The 14,836-nt window shown below is 37.7% G+C and overlaps 7 protein-coding genes, 7 long non-coding RNA genes and 1 other non-coding gene across 15 annotated transcripts; 7 read left to right on the top strand and 8 right to left on the bottom strand.

Annotated features, from left to right (window-relative positions):
* Positions 1 to 15: 15 nt before the first annotated feature.
* Positions 16 to 1,521, bottom strand: SPOM_SPNCRNA.3816. The gene has a single exon (NR_193179.1). It is a non-coding gene; the product is annotated as a non-coding RNA (long non-coding RNA).
* poz1 lies at positions 640 to 2,961 on the top strand. Its single transcript, NM_001019857.3, has 3 exons — positions 640 to 913; positions 951 to 1,297; positions 1,392 to 2,961. Exons 1-3 carry the CDS (start codon positions 808 to 810, stop codon positions 1,686 to 1,688), a joined length of 750 nt encoding a protein of 249 aa, NP_594428.1. The 5' UTR covers positions 640 to 807; the 3' UTR covers positions 1,689 to 2,961.
* Positions 1,635 to 2,965, bottom strand: dlp1 (decaprenyl diphosphate synthase subunit 2 Dlp1). The gene has a single exon (NM_001019856.3). The coding sequence runs from the start codon at positions 2,806 to 2,808 to the stop codon at positions 1,924 to 1,926; it is 885 nt and encodes a 294-aa protein (NP_594427.1). The 5' UTR covers positions 2,809 to 2,965; the 3' UTR covers positions 1,635 to 1,923.
* Positions 2,966 to 3,007: 42 nt separating this feature from the next.
* On the top strand, positions 3,008 to 4,258 carry SPOM_SPNCRNA.3815. The gene has a single exon (NR_193178.1). It is a non-coding gene; the product is annotated as a non-coding RNA (long non-coding RNA).
* On the bottom strand, positions 3,090 to 4,361 carry coq9 (ubiquinone biosynthesis protein Coq9). The gene has a single exon (NM_001019855.3). It carries the CDS (start codon positions 4,128 to 4,130, stop codon positions 3,378 to 3,380), a length of 753 nt encoding a protein of 250 aa, NP_594426.1. The 5' UTR covers positions 4,131 to 4,361; the 3' UTR covers positions 3,090 to 3,377.
* Positions 4,362 to 4,592: 231 nt separating this feature from the next.
* erh1 lies at positions 4,593 to 5,306 on the top strand (the record flags this gene model as incomplete). The annotated part of the gene is made up of 6 exons (NM_001356151.1): positions 4,593 to 4,621; positions 4,706 to 4,727; positions 4,779 to 4,836; positions 4,912 to 4,941; positions 5,073 to 5,177; positions 5,236 to 5,306. 6 exons carry the CDS (start codon positions 4,593 to 4,595, stop codon positions 5,304 to 5,306), a joined length of 315 nt encoding a protein of 104 aa, NP_001343126.1.
* On the bottom strand, positions 4,746 to 5,338 carry SPOM_SPNCRNA.3814. The gene has a single exon (NR_193177.1). It is a non-coding gene; the product is annotated as a non-coding RNA (long non-coding RNA).
* Positions 5,339 to 5,469: 131 nt separating this feature from the next.
* SPOM_SPNCRNA.3813 lies at positions 5,470 to 6,347 on the bottom strand. Its single transcript, NR_193176.1, has one exon. It is a non-coding gene; the product is annotated as a non-coding RNA (long non-coding RNA).
* Positions 6,348 to 6,606: 259 nt separating this feature from the next.
* cpy1 (vacuolar carboxypeptidase Y) lies at positions 6,607 to 10,187 on the top strand. Its single transcript, NM_001019854.3, has one exon. It carries the CDS (start codon positions 7,046 to 7,048, stop codon positions 10,052 to 10,054), a length of 3,009 nt encoding a protein of 1,002 aa, NP_594425.1. The 5' UTR covers positions 6,607 to 7,045; the 3' UTR covers positions 10,055 to 10,187.
* A 184-nt stretch (positions 10,188 to 10,371) lies between these two features.
* On the bottom strand, positions 10,372 to 11,511 carry SPOM_SPAC19G12.09 (NADH/NADPH-dependent indole-3-acetaldehyde reductase AKR3C2). Its single transcript, NM_001019853.3, has one exon. It carries the CDS (start codon positions 11,310 to 11,312, stop codon positions 10,458 to 10,460), a length of 855 nt encoding a protein of 284 aa, NP_594424.1. The 5' UTR covers positions 11,313 to 11,511; the 3' UTR covers positions 10,372 to 10,457.
* Positions 10,456 to 11,820, top strand: SPOM_SPNCRNA.3812. Its single transcript, NR_193175.1, has one exon. It is a non-coding gene; the product is annotated as a non-coding RNA (long non-coding RNA).
* Positions 11,821 to 11,968: 148 nt separating this feature from the next.
* Positions 11,969 to 12,193, bottom strand: SPOM_SPNCRNA.3811. The gene has a single exon (NR_193174.1). It is a non-coding gene; the product is annotated as a non-coding RNA (long non-coding RNA).
* Positions 12,194 to 12,457: 264 nt separating this feature from the next.
* On the top strand, positions 12,458 to 12,536 carry SPOM_SPATRNALEU.04. Its single transcript has one exon. It is a non-coding gene; the product is annotated as a tRNA-Leu (tRNA).
* A 212-nt stretch (positions 12,537 to 12,748) lies between these two features.
* scs7 (ER sphingosine hydroxylase Scs7) lies at positions 12,749 to 14,788 on the bottom strand. Its single transcript, NM_001019852.3, has 2 exons — positions 14,549 to 14,788; positions 12,749 to 14,260 (listed from the first exon to the last, which is right to left on the bottom strand). Exons 1-2 carry the CDS (start codon positions 14,604 to 14,606, stop codon positions 13,275 to 13,277), a joined length of 1,044 nt encoding a protein of 347 aa, NP_594423.1. The 5' UTR covers positions 14,607 to 14,788; the 3' UTR covers positions 12,749 to 13,274.
* SPOM_SPNCRNA.3810 lies at positions 14,239 to 14,528 on the top strand. Its single transcript, NR_193173.1, has one exon. It is a non-coding gene; the product is annotated as a non-coding RNA (long non-coding RNA).
* Positions 14,789 to 14,836: the final 48 nt, after the last annotated feature.

The following is a 14,836-nucleotide window of genomic DNA, read 5'->3' as shown; positions in this document are numbered from 1 at the left end:
ACAAAAAGAAAAAGGAAATATCCAATATTCCTTTTCTTCGTTCTCAAGTTTACTTTGAATGTCTATAATATAAAGAAGCTAGCACTGAATATTCAACTTTAAGAATCCATTGAAATTATAATCAAAGGACAGTATCTAATGTTTTTTGTCTTACTAGATAGATAATTGCTTTTCCCATTCCTTCGGGTTTTGTGCACAAGTAAATAAAGAACTTCGGATAGAATCTTAAGAGGCTTGGGTAGTAAAAACATTCAATCAGATGGATCATTTAGTTCTAGCAAATAACAAATTAGAGTAATTTTTGAGATTGAATAAGGAAAAATATCTTGGAAGAAATGATCAATCGCCTAAAGCATGTTTATTTCGTAAGCTTTTCATGTCTTAAGGCACAAACACCACCGTGATCCAAGGTAATTGGCATAGCGTTATGAAAATGAAGGACTTAAAATGGAGAGTAAAATTTATTCTTTTGTCACGCCAAAGTCGATCTTCCATTCAAATACTTTTTTCATTTGGAAATTTTGCTTACCGCTTTTTTGGATAAAGCAGTTCACTGTTTAAGGGAATAATTTATAACATTAAACAAAATACACTTCTTTAAGGAGTTAAATTCGTCTTCTGTACGATGTTCCAAGAAACATAACAGTAGACAAAGCTATTCGATCCATTCGTTTTTAGATTTCTTTATTAAATGATTTATTTTCTCTTACGGAATGGTATTCATTTTATCTCGTAGACCAACTTACATTGACTTTACCAACTTTTTATACTTTTATCCTTCGTGTATAGATTAGTTTTTTCCATAAAATGAATGAGAAGATTCGTTCACAATCTGTGCTGAATACACTAGAAACGTTTTTCATCAAGGAAAATCATTATGATATGCAGAGAGAAGAATCTTCCATTGTGAACGGTATGAAAGCCAATCTTGAAAATCATTAACCAATTAGCCTGCTTACGATATTTGGGTTATTCGAAATCAATGTGTCATGAAAAAATGCCGATATTCATGGATATCGCATTCATTGAGTATTGCTTCAATCTTTCGCTTGACCCTTCTTCATTTCAAAACCTTCCGATTACCCAAACTCAGCCGGATAGTCAACAAATTCTTTGGGAATATTCTCTTATTAGCAATGCTTTAGAGAGGCTAGAGAATATAGAACTGGAACGCCAAAATTGTATGAGGGAAGATGGCCTTGTTAAATACACTAATGAACTTTTACTTAATAAAGAAACTCTAAACAATGAAGCTTTGAAATTATACAGCTGTGCAAAGGCAGGCATTTGCCGTTGGGTAAGGACCAAATCAACGAATAGAAGACAATCTTTGTTTTTCTATTCATCGTTTAATATAAGTTTGCTAACAGATGATGTTTGATGTATTCTAGATGGCCTTTCATTTTCTAGAGCAGGAACCAATCGATCATATCAACTTTACTAAATTTCTCCAAGACTGGGGAAGTCATAACGAAAAAGAGATGGAAGCTTTACAACGTTTATCAAAACACAAAATACGAAAGAGGCTAATTTATGTTTCTCAGCATAAGAAAAAAATGCCATGGTCTAAATTCAATAGTGTGCTCAGTCGATACATACAGTGTACAAAGCTACAACTAGAGGTATTCTGCGACTATGATTTCAAACAAAGAGAGATTGTTAAAATGCTTACCTCAAACATTAATTAGTATCGAATAACGATAAGCTCTTTATATTAATAAATTTTTGGTATCTTTAAATTCCTGGAGGGGTCAAAAGTCTAAAACTAATGCTTTTAAATTCAATGACTCAAGCAAAGGATAATGAGGAAAAATATGATTTATATTGAAGCGTTAAAATTCGTAAAAGAAAGACATATTTGTTACGATTGCACGAGCATGCATGAGCCACCCTAATATTAATCCAGGATACAATACCTGTCGATTACTTCGAAACACTATTAGCGATTTCCATGAGAGCTTGCTTAGCCTCTATATCGGGGAAAACAGACAATGAGCTCTTGGCATTCTCAACATATGTTTTCAAAATGTCATTATTCTTTTGCAAAACTTGGGCGTCAGGAGATACAGGCTTATGGGCCAGTTGCAGCGATAAGCCTAGAAATTTTCCATAATTGAAACACGCATCATTAATGTATTGTGATGAGTTATTCAATATGCTTGCGCATAAACATGCCTTTGCTGGCATAAAGGCTGATTGCAGAAGGATGGTTCGTTCGTTTGACAAACCAACAGAGCCATTTTGTCGGCTTCCGAAGTGCCCTTCAACTAAGTTTGCAATAACAGAAGCCATAATTTCTGTAATAGCGTTGTTTTCTAAATGTGCTAAATCAACAGACGCCTTTCCGAGTAAATAATCTCCAACCAACGTTGCAAGTTTAATCTGTTCGTTGCTTTGTTCTTCTCCAATATTAATATGAATTATATTGGCAGCATGAATCAATTCTGTTACACGGGCAAGTTGTTTGTACCTTTGAAATAGTTGCTGACTCGGTGGATCCCCATTTACTGATGCTCTAGACATTAGAAGTACAAGAAGCGGATGAAAAAAACGAGTTGAAGATTTTCTGTATGGCTTCGTAATTTCATCTAATAAAGGATTATTATCTGTCCACGTATTAATTTGACCATTTAAAGAATCCATTTCTTCTGTAAGCATTTTTAATAAGTCAGAATGCCAACGGGAATCTCGTGATAAAACCCCTACAGCTTTTAGCAGAATGGAAGACCAGGAACCAGGTTTTTTTAAAGATAATAGAGAGCTTATTGCAGAAGGCCTTTTCAGCAAACTAGCGAACGGAAAGCTCATCCTTCATACAATAAGTGATGATTTCACACTTGAGTAAAAAGATGACAAAGGCCTTGTAGAGGTATAGTAGGGTATCAGTAATTTACAACGCTAATGAAACGAGAGACAAAAAATAGTGGGATGCTTTGATTGCTACTATGTTTTCATTTTTGGAGTTCTTTAACTACGCCTGTGTCTTGTCAGTTTTAGCTAATTATTTCAAAGTCACAGGTTACCTCAGGAAGAGTCAGAATAGTAAGTTCAAGGTAGTAAAAAAACAGAATATACAAGTAGTAAAGGTAGCATTAGTCAAAGTGTGTGTTTCTATTAAATGTTTTACTGAAGTTAATTTGTTATCAACCCGTGAATATATAAGGATTTTTCTATAGATTTTTTTAAGGTAAACACTGTTCAAATGAAGTTTCGAATCAAAGAGTACATTCAACAATAACTACCGATATATGGAGAAAACAATTAGCCAAAAAAACTTAAATATTGTAGGAAATGAAATTGCATTTATTTCTTGCATAACGTAAAGTTGAATCAAGCTGATTTGTTAAACCAACAAGCAAAAGGAGTAGCAGTGAATTTTAAATTCCCCTTGAACGAAGGATTGATCTCACAGCATTCAGCTGAAAGGAACCCCATTCCAAGACATCGTTGCGTAAGTCATTTAAGGCTTTTGCATGTTGAATGCGATGTTGAACAAAGTTATAAGTCGCCTCAAAATTAGGAGAAGTATCACGACTCATAAATAACTCAGATGCAGAGTAAATGGCAGAGATAGCAGCACGTTTCGTGTACCATTGAAAATCGGCTGACTTATCTTGCGCGAGGTAAAGAATCTCATCTGACAGTTCAGCCAGAGAGGATAATGATTTTCGCAAGTTTGAAGGGTATGTACAAATTGCAATCATCTGCGGAAGATGCTGAACAATATCCCTATTTCCTTGCAGACGAGACCAAATAAGCTGGACAACACGTCCAGATGTTTCGGGGATAGTGGTCAAATGAGGCTTTAATGAACTAAGAGCGTAGCGCTGCTTCAGGAAAAAGTACGAAATCAAATCCATTGGACCAGAAGGAAAGAGGGCCTTGGAGAGATTACTATAGCCAAGGGCCTGACCACCTTGCACGATTGCATCTTCCGTGAACCCCAGTTGAGGAACATGTTCAAGAGCATTTTCTAAAATTAAAGCCTTCTTTCCGGATATCTTAGAGGTTTCGTAATTTTCACTATGATAGCCTCTCCTTCCTAGAGCGGAAATGACCGTTTTGGAGATGCATTTATGAAGTCCCAGGTTTTTTGTTGTCAACTGACAAGCACTTCTTAAAGTCAACATGTAAAGAAATAAAAAAAAGAGTCAGAAAAATAAACAAAATAGAAAGAAAGGGTCTTTCACTAAGCAATTCGAAGGAAAGAGATATGGGTAAAGAGGTGTTACGAGTTATTCAAATCAGCGAGTTAGATAAAGTATATAGTAAGATTGGAAGATGACTTCTAAAAATAATTATAATATTTGAAGTATATTAAATTGTGAGAACTGCAAAGTAAACGAACTGATAGAGTGCGTGACGGATGCTACTGTAGAAGGAAAGCGAAATCGCTACTCAATAACTGTGCTACCCACCTGAAAGTACAAAGAGTCGTTCTGACAATAATTTGTGTGACAATAGCAAATAATTTTCAAACAGATAAATTGAAAATAAAAATAGGGTGATATTAAGCTAGACGGTGTGTTTGAGAGGCGGTCTTAATCCTTGCTCGATAAAAACAGAAGATACTTCAAAATACTTGGCTCGTAATGTCGCCTCCACCAGCAGAATCTCATATGTATGTTCCCCGAATGCCAGAAAAGCTTCAAGACACTTATGTACACTATGCAAGGGCTATTCGCTAACTAGATTTTGCTTACAGCATTTTATTAATACAACAAGGAGTATGTCATTAGATTGTAGGATAATTAAAGATTTCACTAACTCCTAATCAGTCGGATCCAAAAACTCGTATATGGAGCGACCATTGCAGCTTGCGTTCTGCTATTGAGTGTATGAATATTATCTTTCGTCCTCCTTGTAGAGGATGCGCTACTTATTGGAAATCATTTGTTAACGTGATATTAGATATAGTCGGTGTTTACCAAACAAATCAAGGTACGTACGATTTTTGTTTTTCTTTTTTGGTTGGAAATTTCAGTGACGATGAACTATGTTTTCCCAAGTCCCGGATTGAAAACTCAGCTTTACCGTATGAAAACTTGCATTAGACTGACGTTTATGTTTAGCAGTCAGCGAAAAGGAATCTATTGATGTCTCAAGGTTTTTCAACTTTTTCGACGAGATCTATGATTGCGTTCCTTTGGTATACGATCGGCATTTTCGTGCATATAGTAAGCAGTTTCTCTCATTTATCAGTTTGATTTTGATACTAATAAATTCTACTATTAGTTCCCCATGAAAAGCAATGGTTGTTACACCATGCTCAAGAATATCTCACAGCTGCTAGACAGATCCCTTAAAAATATCGAACACCATATTATGCTACTCATTGCTATGCTTTAAATTTCAAAATCAAAGAAAAAATAGAACTAAGTTTTTCTAAATTAAAATCTTTATCAATGCACTAGGAATGGCATTTTAGCAGCTGCTTTTCACCTTTGGAATCAGCAACCAATATTCTAAGAGGTTCAAATTCTATTGTATCATGCATTAGCTATATTCTATCTTTAACAATTATTTTTCTATTCTTTTTTTATAAAATTTAATTGTTCTAATAAATGGCATTTGTCTCTTAACTTTTAAACCCAATTGCAAATTTTTTTTTTACTTGTCATGTTTTTTCCTCGTGCAAGACAAAGGACCAATTCCATCCGTTTTGCCAGCCGCTATTGTATTGTTTTGCCCTTTTTTTTAATTTCCAGTGCTGGGAAACTGTAAAACAAACAGCATAGCCACTTCTAAGCCCTCGTTTGAAGTAGTCAAACCGGAAGAAACAAACTTTTGTACTTGCTAGACACTCGATCTTTGCTGACATTTCTTTATATATATATATTTATTTATAGTTTTTTTTTGTATCGCTTTCATCTTCGCCCTCGCTCCTTCCAGTTTTGCTACACATTATAAGGTATATATATCATGTCGGTATACTTGCCGAGCAACGTTCTCGGGTTATAGAAGAATAGCCCTAGTATAGTGGAGCTAAATCACATAATGTTGTGTATTTTGACCCATTTTTGTCACGGAAACCGCTTGGCCAGTTACTTTTTCAATTCGTACCAGGACGAATTAGTCACAATAAAGCGAATGCATATTCATTGTTTCACAAACTAGCAATACAAGATAATTGTCTAGGCATTATAGATTTGCTACCTTGAGTTTTGTGTACTTTGCTTCTCAATTTTACTCTCCAAAGATAAATATCCATTGCTTCTGCAAAGAGTTAGTCAAGTACTTGATGACTGCAAAACAATTAATAACAAGAGCGTGTTTTTATATTTTATACTGTCTGTTTAAGGTTTAATTGAATCCAATAATTCAACTAAGAATAACTTGATCCACATGTTTACCTTTCTTTTTGTTTAATAAATATTATCAGATGTGATTTTCCTGTTTGCTAACTGCAAGCGAAGCTACTTTTTTCATTATATTTCGTTATTAGCGTATAAAGACATTGTAAAGTATTTGCAGCGATATCTAAGGAGGATTGCGAAGGGGCTTAGAACATGATGATTCATGCGAGGCGTCTGCGTCACGCTTCTGGACTTATGCTTAACCCTTCATATATATAGCGATTGTTGCCTGCCGCTTACTTTTCTCCTTAACCAAGCACACATTAACGCCATCGAACCCTAGAACCAGTAAAGTGATCTGAAGAGGGAAAAGCAGCAAAACGATCGTAAATACGTTTGTTTAAGAATTTGCTACTTTTTGTGGTTTTCTGTCTAGTTATTTATTGCGATATCCACATTGCCTTTAGTGCTTGTAATCACACTGTAAGACGTGAGGCTTCGCAATCGACATTGAGTTAAATACATTCTTTTTCTCATTGTTTATTTTTCTTTTTAATCTATCCATATAGCTCATTTTGCCTAACAGTTATCTGATTTGGCTAATTTGCAATTTCTTTTTTAATCCAGTACATACAGATTTGTATCTATCAATTGATTGTTTGAGAAGTTCGGTCTATTTGGTTAGCTTGTTGTACGAATATTTCATTTCCTTTTGTTTCTCTCCTTTCTATACTGTACATTGAAACAAGATGTTAATGAAACAAACCTTCTTGTACTTTTTGCTCACTTGCGTCGTATCCGCTCAGTTTAACGGTTATGTTCCTCCTGAGCAAAATGGTGGTGATATCGTCGTTCCCAAAGATTTTTACGAGAAATTTGGGGAGGATTTCATCCGTGAGCAAGAGGAAAGCTCTGCTCCTCTTATGAATCCCGTTCCCGAGCGTGATGAAGCTGAGGCTCCTCATCACCCCAAGGGTCATCACGAGTTTAATGATGACTTTGAAGATGATACTGCCTTAGAACACCCTGGATTTAAAGACAAGCTTGACTCTTTCCTTCAGCCTGCTCGTGATTTCCTTCACACCGTTTCTGATCGTCTCGACAATATCTTTGACGATGATGAGGATGAACACGTTCGCGAGAAGCGCCCTCATGACTCAGCTGATGAGGATGCTCCCCGCAGAAAGCACGGTAAATGCAAAGGAAAAGGAAAGCACCATAAGGGTAAACATGCTAAGGGAAAGGGAAAGAAGTCTCACCCTAAACCCGAGGATGACTCTGTTTTCTTTGATGACGAGCGTCCCAAGCATCATGAATTTGACGATGAGGATCGAGAGTTCCCTGCTCATCACGAGCCTGGTGAGCACATGCCTCCTCCTCCTATGCACCACAAGCCCGGTGAGCACATGCCTCCTCCTCCTATGCACCACGAACCTGGAGAGCACATGCCTCCTCCTCCTATGCACCACGAACCTGGAGAGCACATGCCTCCTCCTCCTATGCACCACGAACCTGGAGAGCACATGCCTCCTCCTCCTATGCACCACGAACCTGGAGAGCACATGCCTCCTCCTCCTATGCATCACGAGCCTGGAGAGCACATGCCTCCTCCTCCTATGCACCACGAACCTGGAGAGCACATGCCTCCTCCTCCTATGCACCACGAACCTGGAGAGCACATGCCTCCTCCTCCTATGCATCACGAGCCTGGAGAGCACATGCCTCCTCCTCCTATGCATCACGAGCCTGGAGAGCACATGCCTCCTCCTCCTTTCAAACACCATGAGCTTGAGGAGCATGAAGGTCCTGAGCATCATCGTGGACCTGAGGACAAGGAACACCATAAGGGACCCAAGGATAAGGAGCACCATAAGGGACCTAAGGATAAGGAGCACCATAAGGGACCTAAGGATAAGGAGCACCATAAGGGACCTAAGGATAAGGAGCACCACAAGGGACCTAAGGACAAGGAGCACCACAAGGGACCTAAGGACAAGGAGCACCATCAAGGACCTAAGGAGAAGCACAACGAACGTCCTGAGCAAAACATGCAAAGTTCTCATGAGCTTTTGGTCATTGAGGCTTTCGCTGACCTCATCAATTCTGTTCCTGTTGAAGAAATTGCCGAAGAGTTTTCTCGCTTTTTAGACACTCTTGGTATTGAATACTATGGTAACATTCCTGTACATATTCAAGAAAATGCCCCAAAGGATTCATCAATTCCCCCCCTATTTGAATTCGACGATGATTTGGAGTTGAGTGATCTCACTCCTGAACAATTTGCCTACCTTGAAATGCTCAAGGCTGAAGGTATTGATCCTATGACTGCTTTCCGTGACCAGAGTCATCCTGCTAAGCCATCTAATGCTCAACCTGCTGATTCTTCACGTCCCTACGCTGTTTTTTCACAAGAAGAGAATGGTGAACATGTAAATTTAAAGGCTTTCCCTGATCACACTCTTCGCGTTAAAGATTCCAAACCTGAATCACTTGGTATTGACACTGTTAAGCAATACACCGGTTACTTAGATGTCGAAGATGACAGACATCTTTTCTTCTGGTTCTTTGAATCTAGAAATGATCCCGAGAATGATCCCGTCGTGTTGTGGTTGAACGGTGGTCCTGGTTGCTCTTCCCTTACTGGTTTGTTCATGGAATTAGGTCCTTCTTCAATCAACATTGAGACTCTTAAACCCGAATATAACCCTCACAGTTGGAACTCCAATGCTTCAGTTATCTTTTTGGATCAACCTATCAACACGGGTTTCAGCAACGGAGATGACTCGGTTCTTGACACTGTTACGGCTGGTAAGGATGTTTATGCATTCTTGAACCTTTTCTTTGCCAAGTTCCCTCAGTACGCTCATTTGGACTTTCACATTGCTGGTGAATCCTATGCTGGCCATTACATCCCCCAGTTTGCCAAGGAAATTATGGAGCATAACCAAGGTGCTAACTTCTTTGTTGCCAGCGGCTATGAAATGGAGAAGCAATACATCAATTTGAAGAGTGTCTTGATTGGAAATGGTTTGACTGATCCTTTGGTCCAATACTACTTTTACGGAAAAATGGCTTGCGAGAGCCCTTACGGTCCTATTATGTCCCAAGAGGAATGTGATCGCATTACTGGTGCCTATGATACCTGCGCTAAGCTAATCACTGGCTGTTACCAGACTGGCTTTACTCCTGTTTGCATTGGTGCCTCTTTGTATTGCAATAACGCTATGATTGGACCATTTACTAAGACTGGACTCAACATTTATGATATTCGTGAAGAATGCCGTGACCAAGAGCACTTATGCTACCCCGAAACCGGTGCAATTGAGAGTTACTTGAACCAAGAATTTGTTCAAGAAGCTTTGGGAGTTGAATACGATTACAAGGGATGCAATACTGAAGTAAACATTGGTTTCCTTTTCAAGGGTGACTGGATGCGTAAGACTTTCCGTGACGATGTCACCGCAATCTTAGAAGCTGGCCTACCCGTTCTTATCTATGCCGGTGATGCTGACTACATTTGCAATTACATGGGCAATGAAGCTTGGACCGACGCACTTGAGTGGGCTGGTCAACGTGAGTTTTATGAGGCCGAATTGAAGCCTTGGAGTCCTAATGGAAAGGAAGCTGGTCGTGGTAAGTCTTTCAAAAACTTTGGTTATCTTCGCCTCTACGAAGCTGGACACATGGTTCCTTTCAACCAACCCGAAGCTAGTTTAGAAATGTTGAACAGCTGGATAGATGGTTCTCTTTTTGCTTAAAGTGTCATCAGTTGGACATTTTACATCTACTGAATAGTTGATATGAACCGAATATGACTGACTATTGGCTAATATACAGTAGCCATAATTAATCTTTGCGTTTTATTAATTAAATTGATTTTAATATTTGAAAGATATAATGATGAATTACATAAATATTTGTTTTTGTAGTAGTAGTAAGTAACGCTGTTGGAAAACTTTTCACTGTAAGTATTTCTTCAATTCTCGCGGTTTGTGTCGTAATAGTAACAACATAGTTATAATTCCCGACCAATATTACTACGCCGATAATTACTGCATACAAAAATTTTTGGTTTAAGATGTAAACAGTCGATTGTAATTGAAATAGATTGTCCATAACTAAGTGCTTCGTAATAAAAATTATCTTGATCACATAAAAGTATTACTCATCCATGTGCTTCATAAATGTACGCTTGTGATGTTGAACACCTAAGGTACCAAGTTCGTCAATGTCAGCCTTGTCTAGAGTGAAAGAATCAAAATTCAAGCACTCCTTCATACGCTCAATTTTTGAGGTAGTAGTGATAGGTATAACGCCTTTAGAATAGGCCCACTTGAGAAGAATTTGAGTATCAGAAACATGGTACTTGCTCTCCAATGATTTAGTGAATTCAGCAACAGGACCTTGCGCATCACGAACCAAGGGAGAAAGAGGGCCATAACCCTCAACGATAATTCCTTTACTCTGGCAAAATTCTACAAGAGGCTTCGCGGCCTTGTATACTTGAGGGTGAAATTCGATTTGGTTGACACGAGGAGTAATAGTTGAAGTTTTCAACAGCTCCTCTAAGTCGGGAATACGAAAGTTAGAAACACCAACTGAGTGGACAAGACCGGTTCCCAAAGCCGTTTCCATTGCTTTCCAACCTTCAGAAATGGGTATTTTCTTTTCATAGAAAGGAATAGGACTATGCAAAAGGTACAGGTCCAAATAGTCAGTACCAAGCTTACGTAAAGATTCGTTGAGGGCTTCAGGAATGTTATCGACATTATGCATAACCTTGGAAGTAATAAAGAGTTTGCTTCTTGGAACATTAGCTTCCTTCAAAGCCACCCCAACTTCCTCTTCGTTGCCATATACTTCCGCGCAGTCGATATGAATGAAACCAGCAGCAAGTGCATTCTTTACCGAATCTACAATGGTTCGATTGATTTCTCCCTTTTCTTTCTTAAACAAAGCTGTACCAACCCCATAAGCAGGGACGGGAATCTTAGGGCCCATAGCAGCGATAAGCATGTTGAAAATGTTAAGAGTACGAAAGAACTTGAAAGTAGAAAAAGAGTAAGCTACAAAGAGGCGCTACTTTAAAAGTTGCAGGATAAAAATTGTTAAATAGAAATGAATGGAATAAACGTTAAACCGAGATTTTTGCAAGCAAAAGAAAAGAGAATCGCAGCAAGAATTAATAAATTTCTTCTTTAAAAATGCTCTGTTTAGGTGAAAAGAGTGCGAGAAAGGGCCGTATATCGCTATTTATATAGATTTCCAAAAACTTAGTCAGATGACATCAGCCAAGTCTGGCTTGGCATACAGAATATCTGACTGACGTTGTGCAGCATCTAAGAGAGGAGTCTTTGGAACTTTAAAATGAAGAATTATCTGATCAGATAAGGAACAAACGTGTAACCAAAAGCAGATTTGTTCCAACTAAACAGTGTAAGTTGAATAGAAAACAGTTTTACAGGCAAGAATAAGTTGAACGTTAGATTCGGTATTTAATTGATTTAGCAATATTCAATTCTTGAATGAATCCCTCTGTTTTAGCTGCGAGGATTATCTTCACCACCAGATGAGTTGGCGGTTTTTACAGCATATTCTTACCTATAATGTTAATAAATGTAAGGTAGTTACCATTAAGCTGTAGCGTTATAATAGCAATGCTTTAATCATAAACAATGCTTACTCAGTTTTGCTAGATCATTTTTTACTATAGTCTTTATCGGCAAGAAATTGAGGAAACTCCTTCAAGGCATGATGATCGTAATCATTTAAGAAGTCTTTGACATGTATTATGCATCTAAATGTCAGAGGTTGAGAAAAAAACAAATAAACAAATCTGAAAGTGTCAGGAAAATGACTTGGCAATAATTCAAGCTTATTCATGTTAACCAACGTCAATAGTAATGGTTAATAACTCGACGTCCGCTTAACAAACACTAGGGTAAATTTACCTGCAACTTGTAATTGAGGAATTCTAAACGCATTCCCCACAAGCTAGTTTCTGTTAACAAATATTTTTATAGATTTTGTCTAAAATCTATTTTCTGGTTAAATAATCAGTAAATTGCTACACTTTTATTCACAAGAAAACAAATTTTTAAAATAAAAATTTATTAGTGAAATCCTATATGATGATTTAAGTTACCCTAATACTCAAAAAAGGAAGGTTGTCCGAGTGGTTATGGAGCTAGTTTAAGGCACTAGTGCGAAAGCTCGTGGGTTCGAGTCCCACACCTTTCATTACGATCTTTTTAATAAATTTTTTTACATTTTATAAACAAATGTAAAATGACCCTTAAATATAGTTAAAACATATATATTGTGGATATCTCTATTCATCTTCTTCCTAAATTTTTCGTCTCGGCGTTGCATATTTGGTCAACAAAAACTATTCAGCGCTCTTATGATATGGAGATGCTTCTACAAGAAAATCATTTCGCACTACAAACAGATGGGGTGGTAAAAACAATTAAAAATTCGAATTATATTTAAAAGACAGATAAAAGGAAAAATAAAATAGCAACCTTAGACTCAAATTATATAGCCGATAGTCAAGATAATATTATTAAGTTCGACTTAACAAGGTAAAGTTTGAAAACTTGTTCAAAAGAAACCAGAAAATAGTATTAATAGAAAAGAAGAAAGACAAGACAATTTCAATGTGGGATACAAGATGCTTTAGCGAGTGGATCAATCAAATTAAATCAAATTTGATGTTTCTGCAATTCAAATATAATACACAGCTTTAAGGCACTATAATAAGGCCTAGTTAAAGTCAGAGAGAAAATGGGGGAAAATTGCTTAGTGATTTCAAGGGTAAAGAGAGGAGAAAAAATTTGGAAAGCAATTAAAAAAGAAAAGAAAAATACAACAAGATTTATATAGCACACAAAATTATTGATAGTTAAAAAGGACCAAAGAAACTTTTAACACCTTGAAAGCAATTTAGCAGCTAAATGATTCAAACGCAATCACAATCTACTTAGCCTTAGTGCTGATCTTTCCCTGTTCGTTGAAAAGAGGTCCCTCAGTTCCAAAAACACGGTCCCAAAACCAGCTGGTGATACCATAGGCAGACTTGTAATCCTTGTAGTGATGGTCCAAATGCCAGGTCTTCAAATCAGTCAAGTAAGCATTGGGCATACGACGGTGATGTAAGAAATAGTGGGTAAGATCGTAGAAAACGTAACCAAGAATGGCACCAGAGAAACCAGCAACACCAATGTAGTGAGGAAGAACAAGTTGAATAAAGTGATACCAGGGAGTGGCAAAGATAAGGAACAAAGCAGGAGGCATTACAAGACGGTACTTGTCAGCAGGTAAGAAGTGGTGGCAACCGTGGAATGCGAAGTGCATAGTCAAGAAAATAGGATGATCAGGGGTGTACTCATCCAAGTGGAAGAGGAAACGATGCATAGTATATTCAACCAAAGTCCAGGTGAATAATCCAATGATGAAGAAGGTGATAGCAACAGAGAAGGGAATTCCGGTACAGGCGTACAAGAATCCATAAGTGACACAGGGAACCCAAATCAATGGAATCATATACCAAGGGGTCTTGGTAAGAGGCTCCAAAAAGTTTCCAAACAAAGGAGCAGAACCGCTGCCACGGTAATGACGGGGACGGTGAACTTGGTCCAAATAAACATCCTTCTTGATGTTACCAAACAAAATTTGGGGCAATAAAGGCTTCTTGAGGTCAAGGAAATGGTTCTTCTCGAAATCCTTGTCAAGATCGGTAGGCTTGACAATGAATTCATTGCCATAACCGACACCAATGTTCTGGTCGACAAGATCACTGAATTCCTTATTCTTCAAAGGAACCTTAGCACTTTTCAAGATCTCAACAACAGCTTCAGAGTGCTTGGACTTGGAGGTAGCATTAAGGATATCAGCAACCTCTTGGCGGTGATAGCGACGAAGCAAGTCAGCAGCGTCCTTGTTGGCAACCAAGTAGTTGGTGACTAATGGAATGTTAGTATAAAGAACGATACATGTATTTTGGTGTAACTAAGGCAAAGGGGGAAAGGTGAAAAAAAGTTAAAAGCACAACGAACAAAGAAAAAAGATAAGAAATGGCACATCTCCCACAATGGATCTTTTGCCAATAAGCCTTTGCTATATGCGTTTTCATTGTTTTTTATACATTGCCTCTCAAACACTCTGTTGCCGAGAAAAAATTTTAGTCCTTCAACCAAATCTCCTTCTCAAAACCCAAACACCCTGCCATTTCTCCTTGTTTAAATACTTACCATCGTATTCAGTGCCGTCAGAAAGGATAACACACTTTTCACTAGTAACAGAGGCCATTTTGGAGATGGGAGTATGAATTGTTAATTCGTGATAAAACTGTAGCAAGCGTGTTTCTGATGAGTTTGATAAACAAATACAGTAAATATTACAACGTAGCAACTGATCCTATGATTCTTTACTTGGATTTTTGTCCAATTGATCAAAATGTCAGTTCTTTGTTTGTGTTGCGTTAATGGCACGATGTTGTGGCGTGGATGCAGTAGCCTATATATGTCGCAGGAAAGGGC

The sequence above is a fragment of the Schizosaccharomyces pombe genome (genome assembly GCF_000002945.2).
Source record: "Schizosaccharomyces pombe strain 972h- genome assembly, chromosome: I".
Taxonomy (NCBI): domain Eukaryota; kingdom Fungi; phylum Ascomycota; class Schizosaccharomycetes; order Schizosaccharomycetales; family Schizosaccharomycetaceae; genus Schizosaccharomyces; species Schizosaccharomyces pombe.
The sequence above is the reverse complement of the archived record's forward strand: the minus strand, read 5'-3'. Positions and strand labels throughout refer to the sequence as shown.